This window comes from Prionailurus bengalensis, chromosome E1 (genome assembly GCF_016509475.1).
Source record: "Prionailurus bengalensis isolate Pbe53 chromosome E1, Fcat_Pben_1.1_paternal_pri, whole genome shotgun sequence".
NCBI classification, from domain to species: domain Eukaryota; kingdom Metazoa; phylum Chordata; class Mammalia; order Carnivora; family Felidae; genus Prionailurus; species Prionailurus bengalensis.
The window spans coordinates 45,896,619-45,908,606 of record NC_057347.1 but is presented as its reverse complement, the minus strand read 5'-3'; the positions used below and the strand labels follow the sequence as shown (position 1 = coordinate 45,908,606).

General features: G+C 51.9%; 2 protein-coding genes across 4 annotated transcripts; one reads left to right on the top strand and one right to left on the bottom strand.

The window, feature by feature from the left end:
* Positions 1-17: 17 nt before the first annotated feature.
* Positions 18-4,503, bottom strand: PSMC5 (proteasome 26S subunit, ATPase 5). Of its 3 annotated transcripts, none has more exons than XM_043584976.1 (12): positions 4,231-4,503; positions 3,597-3,668; positions 2,474-2,543; positions 2,053-2,150; positions 1,823-1,879; positions 1,520-1,750; positions 1,080-1,206; positions 793-983; positions 607-705; positions 411-521; positions 230-316; positions 18-127 (listed from the first exon to the last, which is right to left on the bottom strand). In XM_043584976.1, exons 1-12 carry the CDS (start codon positions 4,402-4,404, stop codon positions 74-76), a joined length of 1,371 nt encoding a protein of 456 aa, XP_043440911.1. In that variant the 5' UTR covers positions 4,405-4,503; the 3' UTR covers positions 18-73. The 3 variants fall into 3 exon arrangements, with proteins under 3 accessions (XP_043440911.1, XP_043440912.1, XP_043440913.1); XM_043584977.1 differs by having other exon boundaries at positions 4,137-4,288; XM_043584978.1 differs by lacking the exon at positions 4,231-4,503 and adding an exon at positions 3,834-3,937.
* A 222-nt stretch (positions 4,504-4,725) lies between these two features.
* Positions 4,726-11,964, top strand: FTSJ3 (FtsJ RNA 2'-O-methyltransferase 3). Its single transcript, XM_043584970.1, has 20 exons — positions 4,726-4,840; positions 5,015-5,120; positions 5,637-5,683; positions 5,810-5,889; positions 6,375-6,474; positions 6,567-6,761; positions 6,841-6,956; positions 7,072-7,176; positions 7,262-7,362; positions 7,586-7,666; positions 7,790-7,936; positions 8,075-8,210; positions 9,568-9,746; positions 9,895-10,015; positions 10,103-10,365; positions 10,623-10,708; positions 10,798-10,897; positions 11,014-11,197; positions 11,291-11,385; positions 11,467-11,964. Exons 1-20 carry the CDS (start codon positions 4,774-4,776, stop codon positions 11,657-11,659), a joined length of 2,502 nt encoding a protein of 833 aa, XP_043440905.1. The 5' UTR covers positions 4,726-4,773; the 3' UTR covers positions 11,660-11,964.
* The last annotated feature ends 24 nt before the right edge of the window (positions 11,965-11,988 follow it).

Here is an 11,988-nt window from a genome sequence, read left to right as displayed (position 1 = left end):
TTAACAGACCGAAGTCCTTAAGAGCTTGTCCTGCAGAGCTTTATTTGAAGGAGCCACACAAAAGACCACCGCTTCACTTCCATAGCTTCTTGATAGACATGTTCTTCTCGCTGTCCTTCTGCATGACCTGGAGGGAGAAAGCATTGGGTTACAAACTGAGCCGACACACGCTCTCTTCCCACTGCTCCAGAGGCCCCGTCCACAAAGGCCGGAAGGTAGAGGCCTGTACCTTGGCCACTGCCATCTCAAAGTCCTCCTGCGTGACGTGGACTCGCCGCTCCCGCAGGGCATACATGCCGGCTTCGGTGCACACGCCCTGAGCAGAGAAAGGAAGCCAGGCACTGTTGCCGTATGCCCTCGAACTCGGACCTTTCTGCCTCTGCCCCTTTCAACTCGGGCTCTCCGATTACCTTTACTTCAGCCCCTGACGCTCCAGGCATGAGCTCAGCAATCTTCCGCAGGTTGATCCCCCGGGTCAGGTTCATTTTCCGAGAATGAATCTTCAAAATGTCCAGCCGGGCCTAGAGAAGAGAGAGGAAAAGCCTGAGCCCCGTGGCCTCCCCCCCCCCACAGCCGGAGCCGCTCCCGGCACTGCCCGTCACAAACCTCCTCATTGGGGGGTGGGAATTCAATTTTCCTGTCGATGCGCCCAGGGCGGAGCAGCGCCGAGTCCAGGATGTCAATCCTGTTAGTAGCCATGATAACCTGAGTGGAGAAAGCGGCGTGGTGGCATCAACCGAGCCCTTCCTCGGGCTCACCTCACCCAGGGCCTTTCCTTGGACACCACCTCACCTTGATATTCTTGGTGGCCTCAAAGCCATCCAGCTGGTTGAGCAGCTCCAGCATTGTGCGCTGCACCTCACTGTCCCCTCCGGAACCCCCCTCCAGCCGTGAGGAGCCAATGGAGTCGATTTCATCCATGAAGATGATAGAAGGAGCATGTTCTCGTGCCATGACAAACAGCTCCCTCACCATTCTTGCCCCTGTGCAGAGGCCAGGCGGGCGTTAAGGAGGCAATGAGTCCCCTACCCTCACTTCCCCCCACTCGCTTCTTCGTTTTCAGGTGTCTAGTCAGTTACCTTCCCCGATGAATTTCTGTACCAATTCAGAGCCAGAGACACGAATAAAGGTACAGTCTGTATGATGAGCCACAGCCCGGGCCAACAGTGTCTTCCCAGTGCCTGGGGGCCCATATAGCAGCACCCCCTAGAGAGAAACGGGAGAACTCAGGGCAGAAGCCAGCCCCCACACCACACTCCGTGAACATTTCCTGAGCGCTCGCTCTGGGCTAGGTCTCACACTAGATGCTAGGAGCATAAGTACCGAATGCCAAGGTCCCTCATAAAGCTTCTTTCTGAACCACCTCAGTGCTGCTGCGGCAGCCCTCTCCCCCAGCCCCTCTTCCACGGGGAGGGCCAGCTTAAGCGGGGTCCAGTCTGTCCTGAGCCCTGTGCTCACTCTGGCCGGGACAGGACGAACAGTAACAGCAGGGCCCTCCCACAGAAGCCTTGCTTCTCACCTTGGGCTGTGCAATGCCCAGCGCTTCAAAGAGCTCAGGATGCTTGACAGGCAGCTCGATCACTTCTTTGATCTCCTTTATCTGCTTGTCCAGTCCACCGATCATCTCATAGGTTGAATCTGGCACTTTCTCCACCATCATCAGTGACACCAGGGGGTCCACCTTGTTGGGCAATATCTTGTGCAGAGTGTAGCTGTCGTTTCTTAGAGCCACTCGGCAATTGGGTGTCACCTGGGCGGGAGGAGAGACGTCAGCAAGTGTTGTGGGGAGAGCTGACCCCAAACCCCCACACGCCACACTCACATCGTTGATGTCGATGTTCTTGTCCACATCTACGACAAACTTGCCTTCGGGATGCACCTAAAGAAACGAGCGCTCGTGACCTTTCCTGCCGGCCACTAAACCACCCACCTTGCCCAGGAAGACCTAGGAGTCCTAAAAGAACAGTAACAGGTGTCCCGGCAAGGCTACACACAAAGGTATGGGAACGCCCTGGGCATTGGGCTGCTTCCTGGGGGCCATGGTGCCTTTACCTTAACCAACACTTTCTTCTTATCCATGGCCCGGACTACTTCCCCTACATAGGAGCCCTGTTCCTGCAGCAGCTGTAGCTCTTCCCGCAGTAGGCGAACTGGATGGGAAAGAGTCAGGGGTCACTCAGCTGCTTTGGTGTCCCCTCTCCCGTGAGTCAATTCAGTATGCGTGAATTAAGCACCATTTTAAAGTTTTGGAAGAAAGACCGCAAAAAGAAAGTCAAAACTTAGGTCTTCAAGGGAGTTACAATGGAGCTCAGGAGAGGCATGCGCATGAACAACCATATAACAGTGCAAAGCATGACCTTGGACTCTAGGAGAAAACAATAAGCACCACATGTGAAGTCTCAATTTAGGGAAATCTGAACAATCAGACTTCGGACAAAATGCCCATATAGTCTTCCCATCTTTTCCTCCTCACCTTTCGCATTGAGCTCATTCCTCTGTGCCTGCAGCCTGCGGAGATTCTGGCTCTTGTCATTCACAATCAGCTGTGGAGGATAAGAAACATAGAACAGAAAATATTAGAAGATTCAACTCTTGGCCAAGATCCTCAAGGCTGGTATGAGCTGAGGGACAGAAGAGTACAAGGCACCTGAACGTTACAGATTGTCTAACATGATCCTAATGACGCTATCCTTTCTTCCAAGATTCCCCCTGGGACCAAGGGCAGGCCTCAAACAGGCTAGTTGTCCTAATGCTGGTCCAGGAATAATAAGCCCTAATGGAGAAATGTTACAGCTGGCTGTCCTAGTTAATTTCTCATGGGTCAATAACATGATAGAGTGAAAAGATCATTGGATCAGAAGGCTAAATTCTAACCCCACTGCTGCCAATAGGTAGATAAGGCTAAAGAAAGCCATTTAAAAGGTCTGTTACCAAACTGTAAGTACACATGGATAACATCACCTATCCTGCCTCTCTTCAGGACCATCATGAAGAACAAACGAAATCACCTGTAAAAGCACTTCAAAAATGATAAACCTGATAGGTGCAAAAGTACCAAGAGTTCAGAAATTGTCCTTGTGGTTGTCCTTCAACATTTTCCTTCAATATTATCCTTCAATAATTTCCTTATTGCTGTAGTTCTTGCTCGATCTGTAGGCTAGAGCTCTGGGTTGCCCAATTTTCATTCAGTCCCATGGAATCAGCATTATACAGACTGGGCAATTGTCTGCCCTCCTCCTCTCACCCTGCCCCAACCCCAGTGTGCTAAATCTTTTCTGAGCTTATGTCTTCTCTTATATAAGAAACCCACTCGTTCAGGCTTCTTCTAAAAAGAACGATCTTTGGCTAAAAGGAATCTTTTAGGTTAAAATTTGACTCTTCGCGATGTATAATAAACTGAATATTGATGACTTTCAAAGGGGTGGGAGTGAAGAGAAACCAGAGACAACTTGTATACTTGTTATGGTTGACTAGTTATTTCTTCCACTGCGCCCCCAGGGGAATGATATGGATTGGTAGACACATGCTCCATCAATCCTTCATCCCCTTTCTACCTAGAAGGGGGATGCCTCTGGACCTCTGGAGTCCGTCCTCACCTGCAATTCTTCAATCTTGGACAGATAATATTGGCGGAGTCCACTGCCTGCTTTTCCCTCTTCCAGCTCCATCTGAAGACACAGTGTAATTATTGAAAAGGCTAAAAATCCAAGGGAAAATCCCATTTCCAGCCCGGACTTTGGAGGAATGATTTGGGTTCGAATTTCTCAGTCCATCTCTTTAGAACCCTCCACTCCCCATGACTAAACTAAAAGCAGAATAAGAATGCCGCCTACCTCCTAAGACTTTCAGGAGGATCAAGAGACAACATACACGGGAGTGCTTTGTAACGAATCAAGCGCTATAGAAACCCGAGGTATCATTACTTACAAGCGGAGCCACCAGGAGGATCGGGGGCCCTGCCTCCTGCGACTCGCGGACGGGCCGGTTTCCGTTCCCACCCTTCCCCTCACCCACTCTGGCTTCCACGGGGTCTTGTCTTCCTCTCCCGGCCCTTACCCGCCGGGGGCGGCACTGACACAGCAGATCCAGTCCCAGGCAGGGCCCCCTCTGGATTGGTCCGCCCAACCCCGACTCACCCGACCCTCTTGCCCCCAGCTGGCAGTCCACCTCGGATCACGCCTTCTTCGCATCGAGCCCCCAGTCCCCGCCCGGCCGCCGCAGCCGCCATACCTGCTCCGGTCCGTCAAGCGCCATCTTCCCTCTCCCGCAGAGACTGCCGGCATCTGAGCCGCCTTGGCGCGCAGGCGCAGAAGCAGGGGTTAGGGGCCCAACAACCCTGGCAGAGAAGAGTTCCGGGTCAATGGGCGGGTTGTGCGGCGAGAAGTTTACAAAAACAGAGGCCATGATGGGAAGGTGGCTACGCGAGGTCAGGCGCTTTGGAAAGGGATGAAGAGGCCACGGAATTCCTAAATTTTGCTCCCTAGGAACTCAGTTTTAATTCAGGTAATCTGTTCCTCTGGCCCCAACTTCCAACTTACAGTACTTGAGGCCACGCTCAAAATGGCGGACACTTGGAGCCGGGGACGCAAGCGACGCAAGCGGAAGCGGAAGTACGTGTGCTGCCCACGTGTGCCGCTACCCGAGTAGTGAAAAAGGTGGTGGGGGTAGGTGTTTGCCGCACCGAAGTGGACTGTAGCGCTTCGGGAAGAGGCTTTTCGATTTCTACCTTGTTTCCAGATTGAGTGACACTACTCCCACACACCCCGTTCCACCATGGGCAAGAAAGGCAAAGTCGGGAAGAGCCGGAGGGACAAGTTCTATCATCTGGCGAAGGAGACCGGTGAGTCAAGGCCCGCGCCGTTGCCACCAAGGGAGAGAGCGAACGAATGACCTTTTCGATTCGCCCCTTTCCGAATACTGAGTTTGAGTTTAGAAGACGGGGTGGTGGGTTGTGAGACCGCAGAACTCTTGGGAAAACGCCCCGCCGAGTTTAACGTTTTGTCGGTGCCCCCAGGTTACCGCTCCCGCTCTGCTTTCAAGCTGATCCAGTTAAATCGCCGCTTTCAGTTCCTGCAGAAAGCCCGAGCCTTGCTGGACCTGTGTGCTGCGCCAGGGGGATGGTGAGTAACAGCCGGTACCTGTGGCCCTTCATGGCTGTTCCTTGGTTTCCGGCCTTGGATGGCTGAGAGTTGCATTGGGGGAGGGAGGAATGCGGTAACAATATCAGCCTCAAATTTCTCTATTGTAGACGTAGGTCGCAGAGAAGTTTGAAACGTGTATTTTACATGCTCTGGCCGGTGCACCTGATAGCGGTTCTAATACGCATGGTGAGAGTTCACGTTGTCAAGAGAGGAAAAGGAACGGTCTTGGATTATTTTAATCGTTATTATTCTTTTTTTTACTAAATTTTTTTTTAACGTTTATTTATTTTTGAGACAGAGACAGAGCATGAAGGGGGGAGGGGCAGAGGGAGAAGGAGACACAGAATCGGAAGCAGGCTCCAGGCTCTGAGCCATCAGCCCAGAGCCCGACGCGGGGCTCGAACTCACAGACCGCAAGATCGTGACCTGAGCTGAAGTCGGACGCTTAACCGACTGCGCCACCCAGGCGCCCCAATCGTTATTATTCTTTAATAGGTTGCAGGTGGCTGCTAAGTTTATGCCTGTATCCAGCCTTATTGTGGGTGAGTAACAGGTGGCCCTCCTGAGGGTTTAAAGGGGTGGGAGTGTGAGATACTGATTGTGTTCTCCGTTTTCTTTCTCCCTGCTTGAGGCAGGCTTTTGGAATTCTCTGACCTGATTTCTTCCAGGAGTGGACCTGGTTCCAATCAAGCCTCTTCCCAATGTGGTGACACTCCAGGAGGACATCACAACAGAACGCTGTAGGCAGGTAATAGGAATCTCTCTGTCTCTCTCTCTCTCTCTCTGTCTCTCTCTCTCTCTCTGGTTTACATGCACGCAGCCACATCTGACTTCTCACTACCCAGATCCCCTGAACGCAAGCTTTTTTCTGTGTAACATGCCTTGAGCAGTGTCTGCACATTCTGTATGACAAGGCTTGTGATATGCTTAGTCTCCACTGCAGGTTTTATTTTAATCAGGAATGAGGTGTTTAGAGTTGGAAGTGCAGAGATATCATTGAAATCTTTTCCAGTAGGCTTCTTAGTAGAATGTAACTCCCTTGAAGGTGTGTTGTTGTTGTTGTTATTATGTTACTATTATATATTTTTATCATTGTGTCTCCTGTGCCTGGCACAGTATTGGGCCCATTGTGGGCATTCAGCAAGTGACTGGGTAGACAAATCACTGGACCAGAGACCCCGTTCATGGCCGTTTCTGTGTTCCTGTTGCTCTAGTCCCTCTTCTTCTCTGTAGGCCCTGAAGAAGGAGCTGAAGACCTGGAAAGTTGATGTTGTGCTCAATGATGGGGCCCCCAACGTTGGGGCTAGCTGGGTCCACGATGCCTATTCACAAGGTGCCAAGAGTGGGGGGCCTGGAGAGGAGAGCGGAGGTGGGCAAGCCCTCTCAGGCTGCAGAGGTCCTCAGCTAATTGTCTCTTTCCCACAGCCCACTTGACACTGATGGCTCTGCGTTTGGCTTGTGATTTTCTGGCCCGCGGTGGCTGGTTTATCACAAAGGTTTTTCGCTCTCGTGACTATCAGCCCCTACTGTGGATCTTCCAGCAGCTCTTTCGCCGTGTCCAGGCCACTAAGCCCCAAGCCTCCCGCCATGAATCTGCGGAGATCTTTGTAGTCTGCCAGGGTGGGCATCGCATTTTTGTTCTCGTGACTCGGTTTCTTAGCTGCCAAAGCACACTTGCTTATATATCGTATCGTCTTAGGATTCCTGGCTCCTGACAAGGTTGACAGTAAATTCTTTGACCCCAAATTTGCCTTCAAGGAGATTGAAGTTCAGGCCAAGACTGTTACCGAATTGGTGACTAAGAAGAAGCCAAAGGTGTGTTTGGGGAATGGGACCACTCTCAGGTTCTGGAACTCAGGGGAGGTTGGGCCTGGTGGTTCTTAGACAGCTTAGAAGGGCCTTTTTAACTTTCTTTATTTCCCTCCCTAAGGCTGAAGGCTATGCTGAGGGCGACCTCACCCTTTATCACCGAACTTCAGTCACCGACTTTCTCCGAGCTGCCAACCCTGTTGACTTCCTCTCCAAAGCCAGCGAAGTGAGTCCTGAGATTTGAGGGGTGGAAGGAAGCCTCAGAAACGTGAGCCCCAAATCTCCCGATTCCTTTCCTTACTCCCAAACAGATCTTGCTAGATGATGAAGAGTTGGCACAGCATCCAGCCACCACTGAGGATGTGCGGGCCTGCTGTCAGGACATCAAAGTGCTAGGGCGCAAGGAACTTAGGTGTGTGGCAGGGGCGGGCATAGGTGCCAGGAGCCCCAAAGGCAGGGAAAGGCCTTTGAAGACGCAGCAGCGGTTTTCTTCCTCAAGGCATTTGAGGAATTCAGCTAGCATCGGATTTCTGGGAACAGGATGCTGCTGTGCTAGAGATTGGGAGGGCGGGGCTAAAAAGGGGGCAGGGACAAAGAGGGAAACGGCAGGGTCAGTAACGGTATTTCTGGGGCAGGTCCCTACTGAACTGGAGAACGAAGCTTCGGCGGCACGTGGCCAAGAAGCTGAAAGAGCAGGCGAAGGCAATGGACATCAGGTGAGGAGGGAATTAGACCAGGGTAGGTGTTGACTGTGTGTTGGTGGGGAAGCATGTTGAGAAAATAAGCAAAGTTGGTGGGGAAGTGTGATGAGAAAATAAGTGCTTGGACCCCGTGGTCAGTCTCAGCTCGGGAGAGGAAGAGGAGGAGGCTGATGAAGAGTCAGCAGCCGGGACTGTGCGGCAGCCCTCGAAGGAGGAAGAAGAGGAGGAGCAACTCGACCGGACCCTGGCGGAGATGAAGGCCCAGGAGGTGGCGGAATTAAAGAGGTGAGGGGAGTGGGGAGGCGCTTGGGGAGCCCCGCTGCGGAGCGCCTCGGTGTGTGAAGCTGGAGGAGGGGGTGAAGGCACAGATGGGGAACCTTTAGAGCTGGGCAGGCAGGATTCCTCAATTGTCCGTCCCCTCAGGAAGAAAAAGAAGCTGCTGCGTGAGCAGAGAAAACAGCGGGAGCGTGTGGAGCTGAAGATGGACCTTCCTGGGGTTTCTATTGCAGATGAGGGGGAGACTGGCATGTTCTCCCTGCGCACCATCCGGGGTCACCAGGTGAGGGTGGGGTTAGGGCACACTGAGGAGACCGAATGATCTCATTAGGTATTTGGACGTGGGGGGCACTGAATGTCTGTTTTAAGTGTGCTGAATGTTCATGGCTCACGTTTGCTGTGTTCACCCATAAAATGAGAGGGGCCTCATTTTTGGGGAGAGGAGACGGGGGAAAGAACCCAGAGCTTTGTGCCTGAAAAGCCGGAAGAAACATACGACTAAAATGACGAGATTAGGGGCACCTGGGTGGCTCGGTTGGTTGAGCGTCCAACTTGGGCTCAGGTCATGATCTTGGGCTTTGTGAGTTTGAGCCCCGCATCAGGCTCTGTGCTGACAGCTCAGAGCCCACTTCACATTCTCTGTCTCTGCCCCTCCCCTGCTTGCACGATAAAAAAAATAAGTAACGTTTAAGGACATTTAAAATGATAAGCCCAGGAACGTTTATGAGTAGGATGTGCATTTATTCTCATAGAACTAGAATATTAGAACTAAGAGACACTCTTTGCAGTAAGCTTAGGTGCTAGTAGATGCAGCCAGGGTAACTGGGATACCAGGACGCATGATGGTTTCCTTCGGAGGAGGGCAGCCTTCTTCCATTCACCAAGACCGAGTTAGCACCTTGACGCCATAGGCTGCTAGGTGGTGCTTTCTGCCAAATACTGGAGAACTTGCTTTTCCATCATAAAAGCAGCATCAACAAGCACAGTGAACTTTTGTGGCCCTTGTGGGAAGGGAAACCAGGTCATCTTTGGTACAAGTGCAGGAGGGAGAGAGCACGGTGGTTCTGGAGCAGACTGCCAGAGTAGTTCTTTGCCTTAGTTTCCTTATCTGTGAAAGAATAATAGAACCTACTGACCAGGGTTTTGGGGACGAATCGAAAGAGGGTTTAGGTATAATCACTGCTAATGTGGTAAACTCGCAAGAACAGCTAGTTTTGTTATTAGGAAAATGGATTTTGAGGTTGAGTTTGTAACTGAAATCATTCTTGTTAGATGTATGTTGCCTGGGCTCTTTTATTCCGTGGAAACAAAACTCGTAGATTTATTTTCAGAAGGCGATGTGCTTTCTGAGAGTAATTTTTTAAAGAATAACCAGCGTTTCAGACTATTTTAACATTTGATGTTATATATAGGCTTTGGGGTATTTTTTAAAATTTATTTCTGGGACTACTGGAAGACAGCGCAGCACGTGGGATAGTGGCCTGGTCTGGAACGGGAGGTGTTAAACATTTAGTCCTGCCACTTCTCTGTATTTGCCACAGAGTATTTTCAAGCTCTGCTGATAACACAGCCGGGCGGGGGGAAGCAGTAGTATGTTCCTTAGGAGTACCCTTGATCTCTCTGTTTCTGTCAAACTCTAGTTGTTAGAGGAGGTAATACAAGGGGATATGAGTGCTGCGGACACATTTCTGTCTGATGTGCCAAGGGATGACATCTATGTATCAGATGTCGAGGATGACGACACATCTCTGGACAGTGACTTGGATCCAGAGGAGCTGGCGGGAGTTGGAGGATCTCCGCGTCTAAAGGACCAAAAGCGGTAAGGGCGGCGGTGCCCATGCAGGAGGGAGTACTGACCCCCTCAGTGTGAGTTTTGAAGCACAGCTGGTCGTACGGATTGCCAGAGGGTGTCAGGGAGCAGGTCCTCCGGGGCACCCATCCTCCACCCATTCTCCTTGGGTCTGCAGTGTACGATTTGCTGAAGTAGAAGATGGTGACAAAGAGGAAGAAGAGGAGAATCCGCTGCTGGTACCACTGGAGGAAAGGACGGTACTGCGGGAAGAACAAGCCAGTCTGTGGTTCTCTAAGGTAAGAAGAGGTTGGCAGCCCAGAAAGATAGGGAATGAGCATTCCCTGGGAGAAAGGCGGCTTGAATATTCCCCTTCTCAATCACAGGATGGCTTCAGTGGGCTTGAGGATGATGCGGATGAGGCCCTGGAGATCAGTCAAGCGCAGCTGTTGTATGAGAGCCGTCGGAAAGGGCGGCAGCAGCTGCCACCTCCTTCCAGTTTGAAGACCGAGGAAAAACCTCCCCCGTGCCAGGAGAAGGATCCAGCAGGGGCAGGGGCTCCGTCAGAGGCAGAGGCCACCAGTGGGCCTGGCGGGGAAGAAAGAGATGGCAGCTCAGACAGCGATAGCAGCAGCGAGGATGGGGAGAGGTGAGTGCCTGCAGGTGACGGGAGAAGGGATGAAAAAGCAGTGGTTATGACCGTTTCTCCACGTTCGGGGTTTTCACCTTTGGCTGTAGACCGTGAGTTTTAAGAAGTACCAACGGTTCTGATTTAAGTGGTGTGCGGTATGGCCTGGGAGGGTGTTTTTGGAAGTTCAAGTCTTAAATAGGAAGCGTGGTTGAGGCGTGAGGCAGGAGTGGGTCTGGGGAATGGCAGAACAGTACATGATTGTCCCCCTTCTGCAGTTGGGAACCAAAGCATGGAAAGAAGCGAAGCCGTGGGCCCAAGTCAGATGAAGACGGGTTTGAGATTGTGCCCATCGAGGACCCAAGTGAGCTCCACGCCTTATGGAATGGGAGGCGACATTGGAAGTTTCCGTGTTGGGAAGGAGGCTTTGACATTGTCCCTTTTTCTCTCTAGTGAAACGTAGGATACTAGACCCTGAAGGCCTTGCCCTAGGTGCTATCATTGCTTCTTCCAAAAAGGCTAAACGAGACCTCATAGATGATTCCTTCAGCAGGTAAGAGGGCCAGAAAGTCATGAGAAGTGGCCCTGACTGGGGGGTGGGTAAGGGGGTGATTTCTGCTTTAGGAAGCCTGGAGGGGTCCTCAGGGCTGCTGTTCTCTTTCTGCTTAGGTATACGTTTAACGAGGAGGAGGGAGAGCTTCCGGAGTGGTTTGTGCAGGAGGAAAAGCAGCACAGGGTACGGCAGCTGCCCATTGACAAGAAGGAGGTGGAACACTACCGCAGACGCTGGCGGGAAATCAATGCGCGTCCCATCAAGAAAGTTGCTGAGGCCAAAGCCAGAAAGAAACGGAGGGTAGGAGGGTAAATAGTGGGGCTGCCTGAGTGCAGGGAAGGGAGCTGGGAAAAGGTCTCACTGAGCACCTACCCCCCCGCCCCCACCCGACAGATGCTAAAGAAGCTGGAGCAAACCAAGAAGAAGGCAGAGGCTGTGGTGAACACCGTGGACATCTCTGAACGAGAGAAAGTGGCTCAGCTTAGGAGGTGAGGGAGAGGGATCACCCACAAAGGTACGTGGGGTTGAAAAGTAGCAGGAAGCCTTGAACCTGTTCCTTCCATTTACAGCCTCTACAAGAAGGCTGGGCTCGGCAGGGAGAAACGCCAAGTCACCTATGTCGTAGCCAAAAAAGGTGTGGGCCGCAAAGTGCGCCGGCCAGCTGGGGTCAGAGGTCATTTCAAAGTGGTGGACTCAAGGATGAAGAAGGACCAAAGAGCACAACAAAGGAAAGAGCAGAAGAAAAAACACAGACGGAAGTGAGCAGAGCCTCTGAGAAGACAGTGTGAGGACGCAGAGGGGTGATTCTGACCCCCCTGGTACCAGCTACAGTCTCGTTTGTATCCCAGTCAGCGGGTGGACACACAGGTGGGGTGCCTAGAACTCTCAAGGTGGTCCTGCGTGGTGAGGAGACGTCCTCCTGCCTGAAGGCAGGTCTTGGATCCGTCCTGTGGGGGTATTGAACACACATACCTTTTTTAAGGTTACTGTTGGGGTGGCGTATCGCTGGTCTTCCCCCATCCTCCTCCATTCATCCAAATAAAAACCAGGGTACTTTTTTTTCCGGACAGTTTAGTTCTGGGTGTTCACAC